The 16,172-nt window shown below is 42.3% G+C and overlaps 1 protein-coding gene across 3 annotated transcripts in view; it reads right to left on the reverse strand.

Moving 5' to 3' along the window:
* Positions 1-16,172, reverse strand: part of LOC115200389 (netrin receptor UNC5D) — a 235,570-nt gene that overhangs the window by 68,647 nt on the left and 150,751 nt on the right. For all 3 annotated transcript variants that reach the window (XM_029763422.1, XM_029763423.1, XM_029763421.1), the window contains exons 3-4: positions 13,679-13,822; positions 12,769-12,872 (exon numbers count right to left, since the gene is read on the reverse strand). In XM_029763422.1, coding sequence (XP_029619282.1) covers positions 12,769-12,872; positions 13,679-13,822 — 248 coding nt within the window. The remainder of the gene's footprint in view (positions 1-12,768; positions 12,873-13,678; positions 13,823-16,172) is intronic.

Consider the following 16,172-nt stretch of genomic DNA (forward strand, 5'->3'; position numbering starts at 1 on the left):
TTAGGGCTAGGGGGCAGTATTGAGAATTTTGAAAAAAATATGTGCCCATTTTTAACTGCCTCCTACACCAACTCAGAAGCTAGAATATGCATATTCAGGTTTGGATAGAAAACACTCTGAATTTTCTAAAACTGTTTGAATGGTGTCTGTAAGTATAACAGAACTCATATGGCAGTCAAAACCCTGAGACAAATTCTGACAGGAAGTGGATACCTGATGTGTTGAATTACCTTTAAGCCTATGCCATTGAAACACACAGGGGCTTATTAATCGTTGAGCACTTCCTATGGCTTCCACTAGATGTCACCAGTCTTTACAAAGTGTTTTGAGTCTTATACTGTGAGATCTGACCGAACAAGAGCCTTGGAACGGTGGTGGCCGATTAGACTCTGGCGCGCGAGTTCATGTTGGGTACTCTCATTCCAATACGTTTTAAAAGAGAATGCAATCGTCCGCCTTGAATATTATTCATGTTCTGGTTAAAAAAGGCACTAATGATTTATGCTATACAACGTTTGACATGTTTGAACGAACGTAAATATTTTTTTCCCCCTCGTTCATGAAGAGAAGTCCGGCGGGCATAGATCATGTGCTAACAACACGGAGCTTTTTGGACATAAATTATGAGCTTTTTCGAACAAAACTACATTTGTTATGGAACTGGGATTCCTGGAAGTGACATCTGATGAAGAGAATCAAAGGTAATGGATTATTTACATAGTATTTTCGATTTTAGATCTCTCCAACATGGTGGTTAGTCTGTATCGCAAAGCGTATTTTTCTGGGCGCAGTGCTCAGATTATTGCAAAGTGTGATTTCCCAGTAAGGTTATTTTTAAATCTGGCAATCCGGTTGCGTTCAAGAGATGTAAATCTATAATTCTTTGAATGACAATATGATATTTTACCAATGTTTTCGAATAGTAATTATTTAATTTGTTGTGCTGATTGACTGGCGGTTATTGGAGGGAAACGATTTCCTCAACATCAACGCCATAGTAAAACGCTGTTTTTGGATATAAATATGAACTTGATAGAACTAAAAACGCATGTATTGTCTAACATAATGTCCTAGGAGTGTCATCTGATGGAGATTGTCAAAGGTTAGTGCATAATTTTAGCTGGTTTTCTGCTTTTGGTGACGCCTGTCTATGAATTGACAAAACATTACACACAGCTATTGTCAATGTACTCTCCTAACATAATCTAACTTTATGCTTTCGCCGTAAAGCCTTTTTGAAATCGGACAACGTGGTTAGATTAAGGAGATGTTTATCTTTCAAAGGGTGTAAGATAGTTGTATGTTTGAGAAATTTGAATTATGACATTTAATTGTTTTCAAATTTGGCGCCCTTGATATTTCACCTGTTGTTGATAGGGTGTACCAGGGGTGGAACGCTTGCGTCCCACATAGCCCCTAGAGGTTAAGGACATTCAACAAGCACAGCACTTACACAAATGACTGATGATTGGCTGAGAGAAATTGATGATAAAAAGATTGTGGGGGCTGTTTTATTAGACTTCAATGCGGCTTTTGACATTATAGATCATAGTCTTTCGCTGGGAAAAACTTGTGTTATGGCTTTACACCCCCTGCCATATTGTGGATAAAGAGTTACCTGTCTAACAGAACACAGGGGGTGTTCTTTAATGGAAGCCTCTACAACAAAATCCAGGTAGAATTCCACAGGGCAGCTGTCTAGGCCCCTTACTTTTCTCAATCTTTACTAACGACAGGCTTTGAATAAAGCCAGTGTATAATAAATAAAGCCATGTATGCGAATGACTCAACACTACACTTGTCATCTACCACAGCGACTGAAATGACAGTAATTCGTTTCAGAATGGGTGGCAAGGAATAACTCTGTTTATACAAGAGTCTCAGTTGTGAGGCTTGCATCTAATTGTTGTGTAAAATGAATGAGTAAAGATGAAACTATTTGTGAAATTATGTAATGTGATTTTAAACTGTTTAATGAAGGAAACTCCAATTCCCTTTAAAGTTTAACTAAATCATTGGCCCGCCTCATGAGCACAGACATTGATCTGGCGTCATGGGAGAGCCCCTTTCTACTGTTAACGAATATAACCCCCACAGGGAGGAATTCCCTTCAGACCAGCTTACCTCGATTACCATGAGAGGGCTAAGGTTTTAGACCAGACCAGTTTACCTCGATTACCACGAGAGGGCTAAGGTTTGAGTAGATTGCTGAATCGTTTAACCATACCACGTGGTTAAACTCTGAGACTATCGATCCGACAGAATAAGAGCAAATCTTTGATACTAATTACTAGTCTGCAGCTAGGAATTCTATACCATTGAATACGAAGGCCGACAACCACCGAAACATCTAATCTATAACAACATTTCTGAATGCTACTCTGAAGTAGCCATTCTAACCAAAGACTCCAGGGACGCAGAGAGAGGGGCGGATGACACACTGAGCGTAAATATATATATTGATTGCAATTATTCCCGAATGAGTGAGCATTCATGTGCAAAGGATTAGCATTTCAATGGTTATAATTATCAACTTTGTAGTGTCTTTTATCTTTCGTGCCCTTCTCAGTCCCTTTGTCTACCAAGCCGCAATACCGGTTTAGCCCACTAGGGCACATCCCCTATCATTTCTTTGTAACCATATCTAATTTGTTTGTTTGTGTGTGCATTTCTGTGATTATTTAGTTAGTTAATAAATAAATGATTGAGACAATTGATGTATGGATGACTCATAGTGAAGACTGGGTTCGTGCAGATAACCAACAATTTACGACGTTTGGAATGAGACTAACATGAGGTAAAGAATAACTCATTAATATGAAATATCTGAAAGTGATATTAGGAAAATTATAACTTTGTATTCTGAATATTTTCCTTGGTGCCCCGACTTCCTAGTTAATTACATTTACCTGATTAGTTAATCACGTAATAATAATTACAGAGAATTGATTTGATAAACTAACAGTCTTCAATTTAACCTGTCTGGGCTAGGGGGCAATATTTTCACGGCAGGATGAAAAACATACCCAAGTTAAACAGGTTACTACTCTGGCCCAGAAACTAGAATATGCATATTATTAATAGATTTGGAAAATTCCAAGCAGGAAGTGGAAAGTCTGAGAATTGTAGTTCTTCTTTTGATTCTCTATCGAAGCTACAGTGTCTGTGGGGGACATTGCACTTCCTAAGGCTTCCATTGGCTGTCTAAAGCCTTCAGAAAGTGGTTTGAGCATTTTCCTGTCACTGGGCAGATAATAGGAGCTCACTTACTGAGTGGTCTGCCTGGCAACAAAGGGATTGGATATGCGCGGTCACACAAGCACGCCGTTCCTTCTTTTTCTTCTTGAATGAATATGATATTGTCCGGTTGGAATATTAGCGCAATTTTACGTTAAAAATACCATAAAGATTGATTTTAAACAGCGTTTGACATGCTTCTAAGTACGGTAATGGAACATTTTGACTTTTCGTCTCTTGTTCCGCGCTCGCACGTTATGCCTTTGGATAAGTGATCTGTACGCATGAACAAAACGGAGGTATTTGTACATAAATATGGATTATTTCGAACAAAAACAACATTTCTTGTGGAAGTAGCAGTCCTGGGAGTGCATTCTGATGAAGATCAGCAAAGGTAAGAGAATATTTCTAACACTAATTCTGAGTTTAAGTTGCCCCGAACTTGGCGGGTGTCTGAATAGCTCACTGTGATGGCTGAGCTATGTACTCAGAATGTTGAAAAATGTGCTTTCTCTGTAAAGCTTTTTTAAAATCCGACACAGCGGTTGCGTCCAGGGGTAGTCTATCTATAATTCTTTAACCTGTTGGAGCTAGGGGGCAGTATTTGCACGGCCGGATAAAAAACATACCCAATTTAATCTGGTTACTACTCCTGCCCAGTAACTAGAATATGCATATAATTGTTTGATTTGGATAGGAAACACCCTAAAGTTTCTAAAACTGTTTGAATGGTGTCTGTGAGTATAACAGAACTCATTTGGCAGGCCAAAACCTGAGAAGATTCCAAACAGGAAGCGCTCTCTCTGACCATTTCATGGCCTTCTTGATCATCTCTAACCAAAACATTGGATCTCTGGCATGACGTGACATTTTCTAACGCTCCCATAGGCTCTCAGAAGGCGCCAAAAAGCTGAATGGTGGCTTTGCAGGCCCTGGCTGAAAAACATTAGCGCATTTTGTAAGTGGTCGATCTGAGAACAATGATACTGGAGGCGCGTGCCCGAGTCGACTCCGTGTTTACTTTCTCTCTCTTTGAACGAAAACAACCACTCCCGGTCAGAATATTATCGCTTTTTTACGAGAAAAATGGCATAAAAATTGATTTTAAACAGCGGTTGACATGCTTCGAAGTACGGTAATGGAATATTTAGAATTTTTTTGTCACGAAACGCGTCGGGCGCGTAACCCTTATTTACCCTTCGGATAGTGTCTTGAACGCACAAACAAAATGCCGCTATTTGGATATAACTATGGATTATTTGGGACCAAACCAACATTTGTTATTGAAGTAGAAGTCCTGGGAGTGCATTCTGACGAAGAACAGCAAAGGTAATGACATTTTTCTTATCGTAAATCTGACTTTGGTGAGGGCTAAACTTGGTGGGTGTCTAAATAGCTAGCCCTGTGATGCCGGGCTATCTACTCAGAATATTGCAAAATGTGCTTTCACCGAAAAGCTATTTTAAAATCGGACATAGCGAGTGCATATAGGAGTTCTGTATCTATAATTCTTAAAATAATTGTTATGTTTTTTGTGAACGTTTATCGTGAGTAATTTAGTAAATTCACCGGAAGTGTTCGGTGGGAATGCTAGTCACATGCTAGTCACATGCTAATGTAAAAAGCTGGTTTTTGATATAAATATGAACTTGATTGAACAAAACATGCATGTATTGTATAACATAATGTCCTAGAAGTGTCATCTGATGAAGATCATCAAAGGTTAGTGCTGCATTTAGCTGTGGTTTGGGTTTATGTGACATTATATGCTAGCTTGAAAAATGGGTGTCTGATTATTTCTGGCTGGGTACTCTGCTGACATAATCTAATGTTTTGCTTTCGTTGTAAAGCCTTTTTGAAATCGGACAGTGTGGTTAGATTAACGAGAGTCTTGTCTTTAAAATGGTAATAGTAATAGCATTTCTAAGGTATTTGAATATCGCGCCACGGGATTGCAAGCGTCCCACCTAGCCCATAGAGGTTAAATAATTGTTATATATTTTGTCAACGTTTATGATGAGTATTTTTGTACATTGATGTGCACATTCACCGGACGTTTTGGTGGGAATACATTTTCTGAACATCACGCGCCAATGTAAAATGATGTTTTTGGATATAAATATGAACTTTATCGAACAAAACATACATGTATTGTGTAACATAATGTCCTAGGAGTGTCATCTGATGAAGATCGTCAAAGGTTAGTGCTTCATTTAGCTGTGTTTTGGGTATTATTGACACATGTCCTTGCTTGGAAAATGGCTGTGTGATTATTTTTGTCTATGTACTCTCCTAACATAATCTAATGTTTTGCTTTCGCTGTAAAGCCTTTTTGAAATCGGACAATGTGGTTACATCAAGGAGAAGTGTATATTTAAAATGGTGTAAATAGTTGTATGTTTGAGAAAGTTGAATTATGACATTTTGTTGTTTTTGAATTTGCCGCCCTGATATTTCACTGGCTGTGTCCCGCAGGTGGGACGCTAGCGTCCCACCTGTTTTTAAAATGTATAACTGCCTTAATTTTGCTGCCCCAGGAAGATTTGTAAGTCGCTCTAGATAAGAGCGTCTGCTAAATGACTTAAATGTAAATGTAAATGTAAGAGTAGCTGCTGCCTTGGCTAATGGGGATCCATAATAAATACAAATACAAATCTACACTGATTGAAGTGGATTTAACAAGTGATATCAACAAGGGTTCATAGCTTCACCTGTATTCACATGGTCAGTCTATATCATGGAAAGAGCAGGTGTCCCTAATATCTAGCACACAGTGTATTGCACTGCACGCACCTATTTATACACACACACAATCATATTTCATAGATAAGCCTATTGTATTCTCCTCCGCAGATCTACTCTGGTGTACAACCTATCTGACATCAATGAGCACCATACTTTATGACCTAGAAACAGGAGAACTAGGAATAGCTGAAGCCTTGTTTCCCTTCACTTTAAACAAGACTTGGAAATCCCCTTCAATGGATTCCAGATTCCAAGGCACAATTAAAAGATACCCTTTAGCAAGATGGCATCAGAGGCAAGCAGTTAATGGACTAAAGTAGGAAGATAAGGGGAGGAAAAGACTGGGGATTGACTCTAATGTTTCATGATTAAAACAATCTGTCACTGGAAGAGAGCCGGCGGTAGCGGTGGCAGAGGAGTGTTTCCCTCTTTATGTATTTATTTCAATTTCATCAGGGGAAATTTGCGAGTTGAAAGAGGCAATTAATGCGTGGCACAATCCGCCCGGCCCTCACTGAGCTGTAGGACCTGCTCTACATTACCGGGCTGTCGCCTGCCACTGCTAACATCCTTAGGGTAATGATGAAAAGATCCACCCGGCAGAAACGGAAGGAGAAGAAAAAAGAAAGTGTGGCGGGGACAAATACAAATTAGCCCTGTAAGTGTGTGGCGGAGGATGTGAGAGATGAATTGCCTAATTGGCACATTTGTTTCAATTAGGAGGTGGCCATCAGTGTCACAGGCTTGACGGAGAACCGGGTTCCAGGCCGAGGCCATGTGTGTCTGTGGGGACGTGGGAGGACCTCTGATATCCTGGAGCGGAGCGAAGAGGACACTGAGACCTGGGTGGGTGACAGTAACATCTTGTAAAGTCTTATGTCTGTAAAGTCTTATATTTGTAATGTCTTTGGACCCCAGGAAGATCAGCTGTCATCATGCCGAATAAAGATACAAATCTGAGACCTATAGGTGGGTGACAATCGGCAGCATAGCTGTGAAAATGTTGTTATATTAAATGTATTGCATTGGAGCCATGAGAGTGTGCAGCTTTTCTTTTCTAGGTGACACTCACATTCTAGGTGAGGCTCTAGGTATGGCTGTGTCTTTGTCCCTTCCCTACTATCCTGGGAACCTACTATAGCTCAACAGGTAAAACCATAGAAATGCTGGTGCATCGTGTCATGGCTGATTCTCTGAGGGAATCACAGGCTGCGTCCAAACGGCACCCTATTGCCTATATAGCTCACTGCTTTTGACTAGACCCTTATGGGCCCTCGTCAAAAGTAGTGCACTACATAGGCAATAGGGTGCCATCTGGGACGCAAACGGAGTTAGTAGTGCTCCCCTTCAGCCAACTGTGCTGAGGAGCCATGGAAGGCCTATAGATACACGTGGTGGAGTCTGTGACAGTGTGGGTGGGATAACTTTTTTCATTCCTGTGTATCTCATCAAGACAATTACATGAATTAAACAACTATGACAGACGAGCCCCAGGGACTGGGAGATGCCATGTAGCCCCACTGAACACTGAGTCAGTAGCCAACGCCAAGTGTGTTAGTAATCCAGCCCGAGGTGTACGAACAGAGATGTACACACACATGCACAAAGATGCACACACGCACGCACACACAGACTGAGCCGAATCAAAGGCTTTGAACTTTGCATGCCTCTGTGTGTTCATATCTGTGTGAACCAGACATACATGCAGACAGGGGAGGGGAGGGCTGTGTCGGAGCTATCTCCACCGCTAATGTGTTTGCCACTCAGGAGGGTTAATCAAAAAAGATAGGGAAGACAAAGCCCGGTTGTGTAGCCAGCCCGCCTTCCTGTTGCTTCACAAATGCTGCCTCTCCTCCCCTGAGCAACGTGGCAGCACCACAATACTATTCCACCCAGATCTGTCTTATCTTAGGAAAGAAAATTGAGCTCTTTACTGCACTGCCCGACCACACTGGGGAACGTAATTGCTTGGCTTAATAACGAAACTCATAATTTTCTCTTGGAGAGCTTGCTCTGACCTGTGCGGAATTAACAGAGGGAGCAGAGTTAGGGAATTGGAAAGAAGCATGAGGGCACATAATAAAATCAAATAATCAAATCAAATTGTATTTGTCACATGCTTCATAAACAACAGGTGAGATGCTTACTTACGGGCCCTTCCCAAAAATGCAGAGATTTTTGTTGTTGTTGACAGAATAGAAAAATAATAACACAAGGAATAAATACACAATGAGTAACGATAACTTGGTAATTGAGGTAGATATGGCCACTATATAATACACAAACACACAAATACATACATACATTTATACACACAAAAGTATTTCAGCCACACCCGTTGCTGACAGGTGTATAAAAATCGAGCACACAGGCATGCAATCTCCTTAGACAATTGGCAGTAGAATGGCTTTACTGAAAAGCTCAGTGACTTTCAACGTGGGATCGTCATAGGATGCCACCTTATCAAGAAGTCAGTTCGTCAAAGGCCCATTCCTGTTTCAGCATGACAATGCCCCCATGCACAAAGCGAGGTCAACACAGAAATGGTTTGTTCAGATTGGTGTGGAAGAACTTGACTGGCCTGCACAGAGCCTGGACCTCAACCCCATCGAACTCCTTTGGGATGATTTGAAACGGCGACTGTGAGCCAGGCCTAATCGCCCAACATCAGTGCCGACTTCACTAATGTTTGTGGCTGAATGGCAGCAAGTCCCCGCAGCAATGTTCCAAAGTCTAGTGGAAAGCCTTCGCAGAACAGTGGAGGCTGTTATAGCAGCAAAGAGAAGACCAACTCCAGATTAATGCCGATGATTTTGGAATTAGATGTTCGACGAGCAGGTGTCCACATACTTTTAGTAATGTAGTGTATATACAGTGCATTCGGAAAGTTTTCAGATCTCTTGACATTTTCCACATTTTGTTACGTTACAGCCTTATTCTAAAATAAGGCTGTAACGTAAAGCAAAAATAGTTTTTTAGACAGTTTTACAAATGTATTAAAAATTTAAAAATGGAAATATCACATTTACATAAGTATTCAGAGCCTTTACTCAGTACTTTGCTGAAGCACCTTTGGCAGTGATAACAGCCTCAAGTGTTCTTGGGTACAAAATTGGCACACCTGTGTATTTTGGGTGTTTCTCCCATTCTTCTCTATGGATCCTCTAAAGCGTTGTCAGGTTGGATGGAGAGCATCACTGCACAGCTATTTTAATGTCTCTCCAGAGATGTTCGATAGTGTTCAAGTCTGGGCCTCTCAAGGACATTCAGAGGCTTGTCCCGAAGCCACTCCTACGTTGTATTAGCTGTGTGCTTAGGATCGTTGTCCTGTTGGAAGGTGAACTTTGGCCCAGTCTGATGTCCTGAGCGCTCTGGAGCAGGTTTTCATCAAGGATCTCTCTGTACTTTGCTCTGTTCATCTTTCCCTCGATCCTGACTAGTCTCCCAGTCCCTGCCTCTGAAAAACATCTCCACAGCATGATGCTGCCACCACCATGCTTCACAGTAGGGATGGTGCCAGGTTTCCTCCAGACGTGCCACTTGGCATTCAGAGCAAAGAGTTCACTCTTGGTTTCATCAGACCAGAAAATCTTGTTTCTCATGGTCTGCGAGTCTTTAGGTGCCTTTTGGTAGTCCAAGATCCAGTTGCAGAGGAGGTGTTTATTCCCAGGGTCCTGAGTTTAGTGATGAGCTTGGAGGGCGCTATGTTGTTGAACTATGAGCTGTAATCAATGAACAGCACTCTCACATAGGTGTTCCTCTTGTTCAGGTGGGAGAAGGCTGTGTGGAATGCAATAGAGATTGCGTCATCTGTGAATCTGTTAGGGCGGTATGTGAATTGTAGTGGTTTCAGGGTGTCTGGGATGATGTTGATGTGTGCCATGGCCAGCATTTCAAAGCATTTCATGTCTACAGATGTGAGTGCTACGGGGCGATAGTCATTTAGACATCGGAGCGCAAGATCAAAGTGGGCGGGAACAGCTGGTGGGTGCTCTCATGCATGGTTCAGTGTTGCTTGCCTCGAAGCGAGCACATAAGGTTGAATGTGGAATGGTTTTGTAGCAAAATGTAGCATATTCACTGAAATTAGTTACAGTGAATCAATAGTATCACCCATTTACAATTACTTTGATGGCAATAGTAAAGTCTGTGTATTTTGGAAGAAACTAACAAGAAAGGAAGGCAATTACATGTCGAATGTAATATATTTCTTGTTTGCCACAATGGAAATGCACTAAGAGTTTAACAAGCTGTTTTAGTGCCTTTTGTTCTTTTTCACTTCAATTGGCTAAATTAGTCAAAAGCAGTAATGGAGGTAGCATGTCATACAAATAATCACACAGCAGCACGCCAGTGTTCTTTTCTCTGTGATTTAAAATGTGATTTTTTTCTCCATTTATGAATAATTACATTTGAAACACTTGGAATTATTATCTTGTGCATCCCAGATGATACCTTATGTAGTGCACCATGGGCCCTGGTCAAAAGTAGTACCACTAGGGAATAGGGTGCCATTTGGGATGCGGACCTGAAATTGTTCAGTATTTTGTGTCATGGTCTGGGTTCCCATTTCTGAGACGTCTGGGTTCCCATTTCAATGCGTTTCATTTCACATTAAGATATTTTCTTTTATTTACATAAATTAAGTGTGGTGGTTTAGAGTTTGGCTGTTCATTTCACTTTCTTTTCAGATGATCCTAGAATGGGTTCATTATTCAAGGTTATCTGATGTTGGCTCCAGTCCAAATTATTTGAAACGTTATACATCTAACCCATATTCACACTCCTCATTCAAATATTCATTACTTCTTTAATACAAGAGTAAATGTGTTATGATGAAAAAATAGGAAACCACAGTCAATTATTCTCTCACACATTTTTGACTTTGTTAACTTCGCTAACCTCTGCTGCGGTGCTAAAATGCTAAAAATAATTCCAACAGATGGCAGATCAAACAAAATAAAAGTGGTATGAGTAGGCTGTATTATTATTCTTGGGGTGGATAGGAATATATCATTTTATACTTCTCCTTCTAATGTGCTTGGTTACCTCAATGACTGAAGTTGGATTTATATTTTAATGAAACCCCTTATGAAGTGAAAATTAAAAACGACCTCTGAAACTTAGTCTTAAACGTAAAATTAAGAGTATTGGCTTGCTCTTTGCTTCAGCACATTTGCAACGTCCATAGATATCTGATTTGAATGAGAATAAAATGCCAAAATGCAGTGTGTTTTCAAAGCAACTCACTTATTTGCCTCACTTGAAAATGTGTGCCTGAAACAATTTGGAGAGAGAAGTGAGATGGAGAGCCAAGTTGAGAGCAGAGCAGTAACTCCAGTGTCACGTTTCCCTTATGCAAGTAATGTTCCAGAGAGCCGAGCTAGGAGACAATCCCAGCCTCTCCCAAAGTGCCAGGCACAGGCTTATATAAGCGGTCTCAGCCACAATGATGCAAAATGTATCCAATTCCGAGCGACTTATTAGTTCGCCTCGACATCATTGCTGACTGAAGGAGTTTCTGAACACGTTCCTCCAGAGGGATGTTTACAGTGTATCAAAGATACCAACTCACATTCTATTACAGCTGGGAGTGGAGTGAGCAGGAGCGGGAGCAGCATCCATCCCACAGTCAGCCAGCCTGCCAAAAAAAGGCTCCCAAAAACCTCACACTACACTTGCAATCTCAATATTTCATGAAGAGGTGGGTACTGTACAATGGAATGGTCTGGGCTGTGAACGCCTGCTCTGTGTTATACAGTTTTCACTTCTGGCTGGGCTCATTTATGTTGACAAAGGACTGGAGAAGAGATTCTGGGCTCTTCTCAGCTTAGTCTGCATGTCACAACATCGACGGAAGGTGGCGCCCCTCCTCGCCCGGGCGGCGCTCGGCGGTTGTCGTCGCCGGCCTACTAGCTGCCACCGATCCTCTGTTTCATTTTCTGTTGGTTAGGTCTAGGTGAGTTACACACCTGTTTTGTATTAGTTCATTAGTGGGGGGGTTATTTAGTCTTTCTGTGTAGATTTGTTTTTTATGTGAGATTCTTTTGCGTCAGGACTTTAGTCTGGGGAACAGGTGTTTTTCCTGTTTTGGGCTGCGTCCCTACACTGTGTTCGGGCTGTTTATGGGCATTTTGTATTGTCGCCCTGCCCTACCTGTTTTGGACAAGTGTGGATACTTATTAAACGTGTGTTCACGGACTTGTGTCTCCTGCGCTTGACTTCACCCCTCCTGCTTCCTTGAGCCGTCTGACACTGCATCCCAAATGGAACCATATTCCATTTGGGATTTGACCAGGGCCCATAGGGCTCTGATTGAAAGTAGTGCACTACATGCGGAATAGGGTGCAATTTGGTACGCAAACCAGGCTGGCATCACCCCACCCTCCTCTTCACGCTGAATAATTCATAACTCACAGGTTACCCACAGCCAAAATCCACTCAAACCCACACATGCACCACAGAGCTATAGTTCATACTGATTAACTCTAGACACTGCATTTCAATAATACTGTATGCACATTAATTTTGAACAGTGCATCCAATAACAGTCATCATAAAAAAAATCACAGTGTGTAGTGTATGCCTACCGCTGACACAACACAGTCGGGAATAAATATGTGTTCAAAGCAGACAGTTTTCCCCTTGCTACATAAGAGTTGAAATGCTCTATTCTAGAGCCTCTCAACAGCCTGGAGTGTAAGGTAAGCTGTTTCCCTGCACAGAGAGGCTCCCACCCTGTTGGAGGGGTCATAACTGTTAAGAGCTGGGAAGCTGGGGTCTTACCTCTGCTGCTGGCACTCCCTCTGGGGGGCGGCAGTGCAGCACGATCATCCCTTTGATTGGAACTTCCTTCCCCTGGGGGTCCTGCTCAAAGTTCTTCCTCAGGTCTGTGTGGGGAGATAACACCCTGCTGTCAGTCCACCCCATGCCCAGCCTGCCCTCAATCTCCCCATCACTAACACCACTTGCCACTGACTCTCCCTGCCTTACCCTGCCCTTAGTTTGGACACGACATCAACCTTGGGAGTGAGGAACAGGTCTGAATGAACCAGGAGGTGGTCTCCTTTCCTTTCTGCCTCCCCAGCTCCATCTGTCTGCAGGTTGCCAAGGTTATTTGGAGGATAGACTGCACTGGCTGATGAGTATATATTCATACATAATATGCCCATTAAACTTAAAAGTATATGTCATGGGGATAATATTTTTGCTAAGTTGCACGTCGGCTTTCTATCCATCCAATCCTGCAGTGCAGTTTTGGCCACTAGCCATAATGTGAGACTGAGGTGCTTTATAAATACAATGAGTAGAACGGACATAGAAACTCGGTCTCTGACCATGGAAATTTGACTGGTAAACTCACGGGGACACTCAATGACACCAGTCCACCCACAATGGCATAACTGACCTGAATATCATTTCAGGTCATTATTTTTTTTAATTGAACCCTTATTTTACCAGGTAAGTTCTATGGGTCAGTTTCCTAATCCTGGTCCTGGGGACCAAAAAGGGTGCACATTTTAGTTTTTTCTCTAGCACTAGTCCACCTGATTAAACTAAAGGCTTGATGAGTTGGTTAGTTGAATCAAGAATAAAGTGCTAGAACAAAAAACAAAATGTGCACCCCTTTGGGTCCCCAGGAATAGGATTGGGAAAAACTACTATGGGTGATACAATACTGTAGTAGGCTACTCACATGCGATGTGGACCGTGGCCTTGCGGCTCTTGGAGGTGCCTAGGTGGCTCCAGGCCACACATAGACACCAGTAGTCCTCTGGGCCGTGGAAGTCCTCCACCTGTTGACGGGACACGTTGATCAACACCTCACGCACCTTCAGCCCTGCATGGGGGAAAGAAACAGCCAGTAAGTGATGTTACTGTCTGGATCAAGTGTTATTTAAATAAAGAAACAGCCAGTAAGTGATGTTACTGTCTGGATCGACTGTTATTTAAATAAAGAAACAACCAGTAAGTAGTTTTACTGTCTGGATCAAGTGTTATTTAAATAATGAAACAGCCAGTAAGTGATTTTACTGTCTGGTTCAAATGTTCTTTGCAGAAAGAAACAGCTAGTAAGTGATGTTACTGTCTGAATCAAGTATTGTTAAACAAAAACACAGCCAGTAAGTGAAGTTACTATCTGGATTAAGTGTTATTTAAATAAAGAAACAGCCACGAAGTGATGTTACTGTCTGGATCAAGTGTTTTTTTTTAAATAAAGAAACAGCCAGTAAGTGATGTTACTTTCTGGATCAAATGTTCTTTGGAGAAAGAAACAATGTACCGAGAACATATACAGGACCTCTGGCACTCAGTCCTTGGAGTCCTTAGAGTGCTTAGAGTGTCCTAACTGTTGTTGAGAGATCTTTAAGGGAGAGTGGGATGGGACTGGATCAAATATTTACTATACACATAGCTGTCTGGTAGTTCTAATCAATAGTGTGGTAAAAATACATTCGGCTTTTTGGAGGCCTGACACTTTGCCCCAATCAGTGAGTGCCTAATGTGATTCTGTTCTCCCTGTCCTCTGGCTCTCTGCTTGGATATTGAAAGTGCATCACAGATGAAATAGGCAGCCTTCCAAGACTCTCTATGTTCTGTGTAATGCCTAATACTGCTAACAAAATAGTTGGTTAGAGCAGGGTTTCCCAACCCTCTCCTCTGCCCCCCCAACACATTTAATATTTTAGTTTTTAACCTAGACTGGCACACCTGATTAAATTAGTCAAAGGCTTGTGGAAAAGTTGACTAATTAAATCAGGTGTGCCAGTTAATCAGGTGTTCCCTGAGGAGAGGGTTGGGAGACCCTCGGCTTGAGCATCATCATCCCCACTAACAAGCTTCACATCAGACCTGCTTCAAAAAGAATACAATATCTACAGCAGTATTTCCCAACTACGGTCCTCTACCCGCAACAGCACACATTTTTGTTGTAGTCCCGGACAAAAATACCCAATTCAACTTGTCAAGGGTTTGATGATTAGTTGACAATTAGATTCGGGTGCGTTTGTCTGGGGCCACAACACAAATATGTACTGTTGGGGGTACTGGAGGACTGGAGTTGGAAAACTCTGATGTAGCAGTTACAATGCCAGCCTCCTGAGTGGTGCAGCGATCTAAGGCACTGCATCACAGTGCTAGAGGCGTCACTACAGATCCGGGTTCGATCCGGGCTGTGTCGCAGCGGGCCGCGACCGGGAGACCCATGAGGCGGCACACAATTGGCCCAGCGTAGTCCGAGTTAGGGGAGGGTTTGACCGGCCGGGATGTCCTTATACCATCGCGCTCTAGCGACTCCTGTGGCGGGCCGGTGCGCATGCACACTGACTCGGACGCCATTTAGACGGTGTTTCCTCCGACACATTGGTGCGATTGGCTTCCGGGTTAAGCGAGCAGTGTGTCAAGAAGCAGTGCAGCTTAGTTGGGTTGTGTTTCAGAGGACGCATGGCTCTCGACCTTTGCTTCTCCAGAGTCCGTACAGCAGTTGCAGTGATTGGACAAGACTGTAACTACCAATTGGATATCACAAAAAAAGGGATAAATAAATAAAGGTTACCCTGACACAATAACACAGAGAATTAACCCCTCAAACTCAACTGGACCTCCAAGCTTGTTCCACTGCATTTTTTCATTGTTCACCTCTAATCAGGGACAGCATTAGACCTGGAACACCAGGTGGTTTCAATTTATTATCAGGTAGAACAGAAAACCAGCAGGCTCCGGATCTCGTAGGGTAAGAGTTGAGTACCCCTGGCATGAACCATAGTTACACAAGCATAGCAAGCACAATTCAAACCCAGCACATTTTTAGAACAAGCACATTAAAGCATGTCCGTACCAATGGAGTCTCCCTATGAAATCCTCTTAGTGTCGCAACATAAACCTCCCCAGCTGAAATCTTTGCAGACCTGTTATATAGTTCTGTATTGATAAAGGCTTCCATTTTTAATCTGAGCCATGGGCTTAGGGACCTGTCATGTGTTTTCTTTCCTCCTTTTCAGAGCCTCCATAGCCTGCAGCCCTCCCAAACACAGGATTAGAGAAAAGATGTAACGTGTGAGGCTTGGGACAGAAAAATACCAATCTAGGCTGCGTGCCAAATGGCGCCCTATTTCCTACACAGTGCACTACTTTTGACGAGGGCGGTATGGGCTATTACCTGGTGAACTATACAGTGCACTAGGCAATAG

This window comes from Salmo trutta, chromosome 9 (genome assembly GCF_901001165.1).
Source record: "Salmo trutta chromosome 9, fSalTru1.1, whole genome shotgun sequence".
In the NCBI taxonomy this organism is placed as follows: Eukaryota; Metazoa; Chordata; class Actinopteri; order Salmoniformes; family Salmonidae; genus Salmo; species Salmo trutta.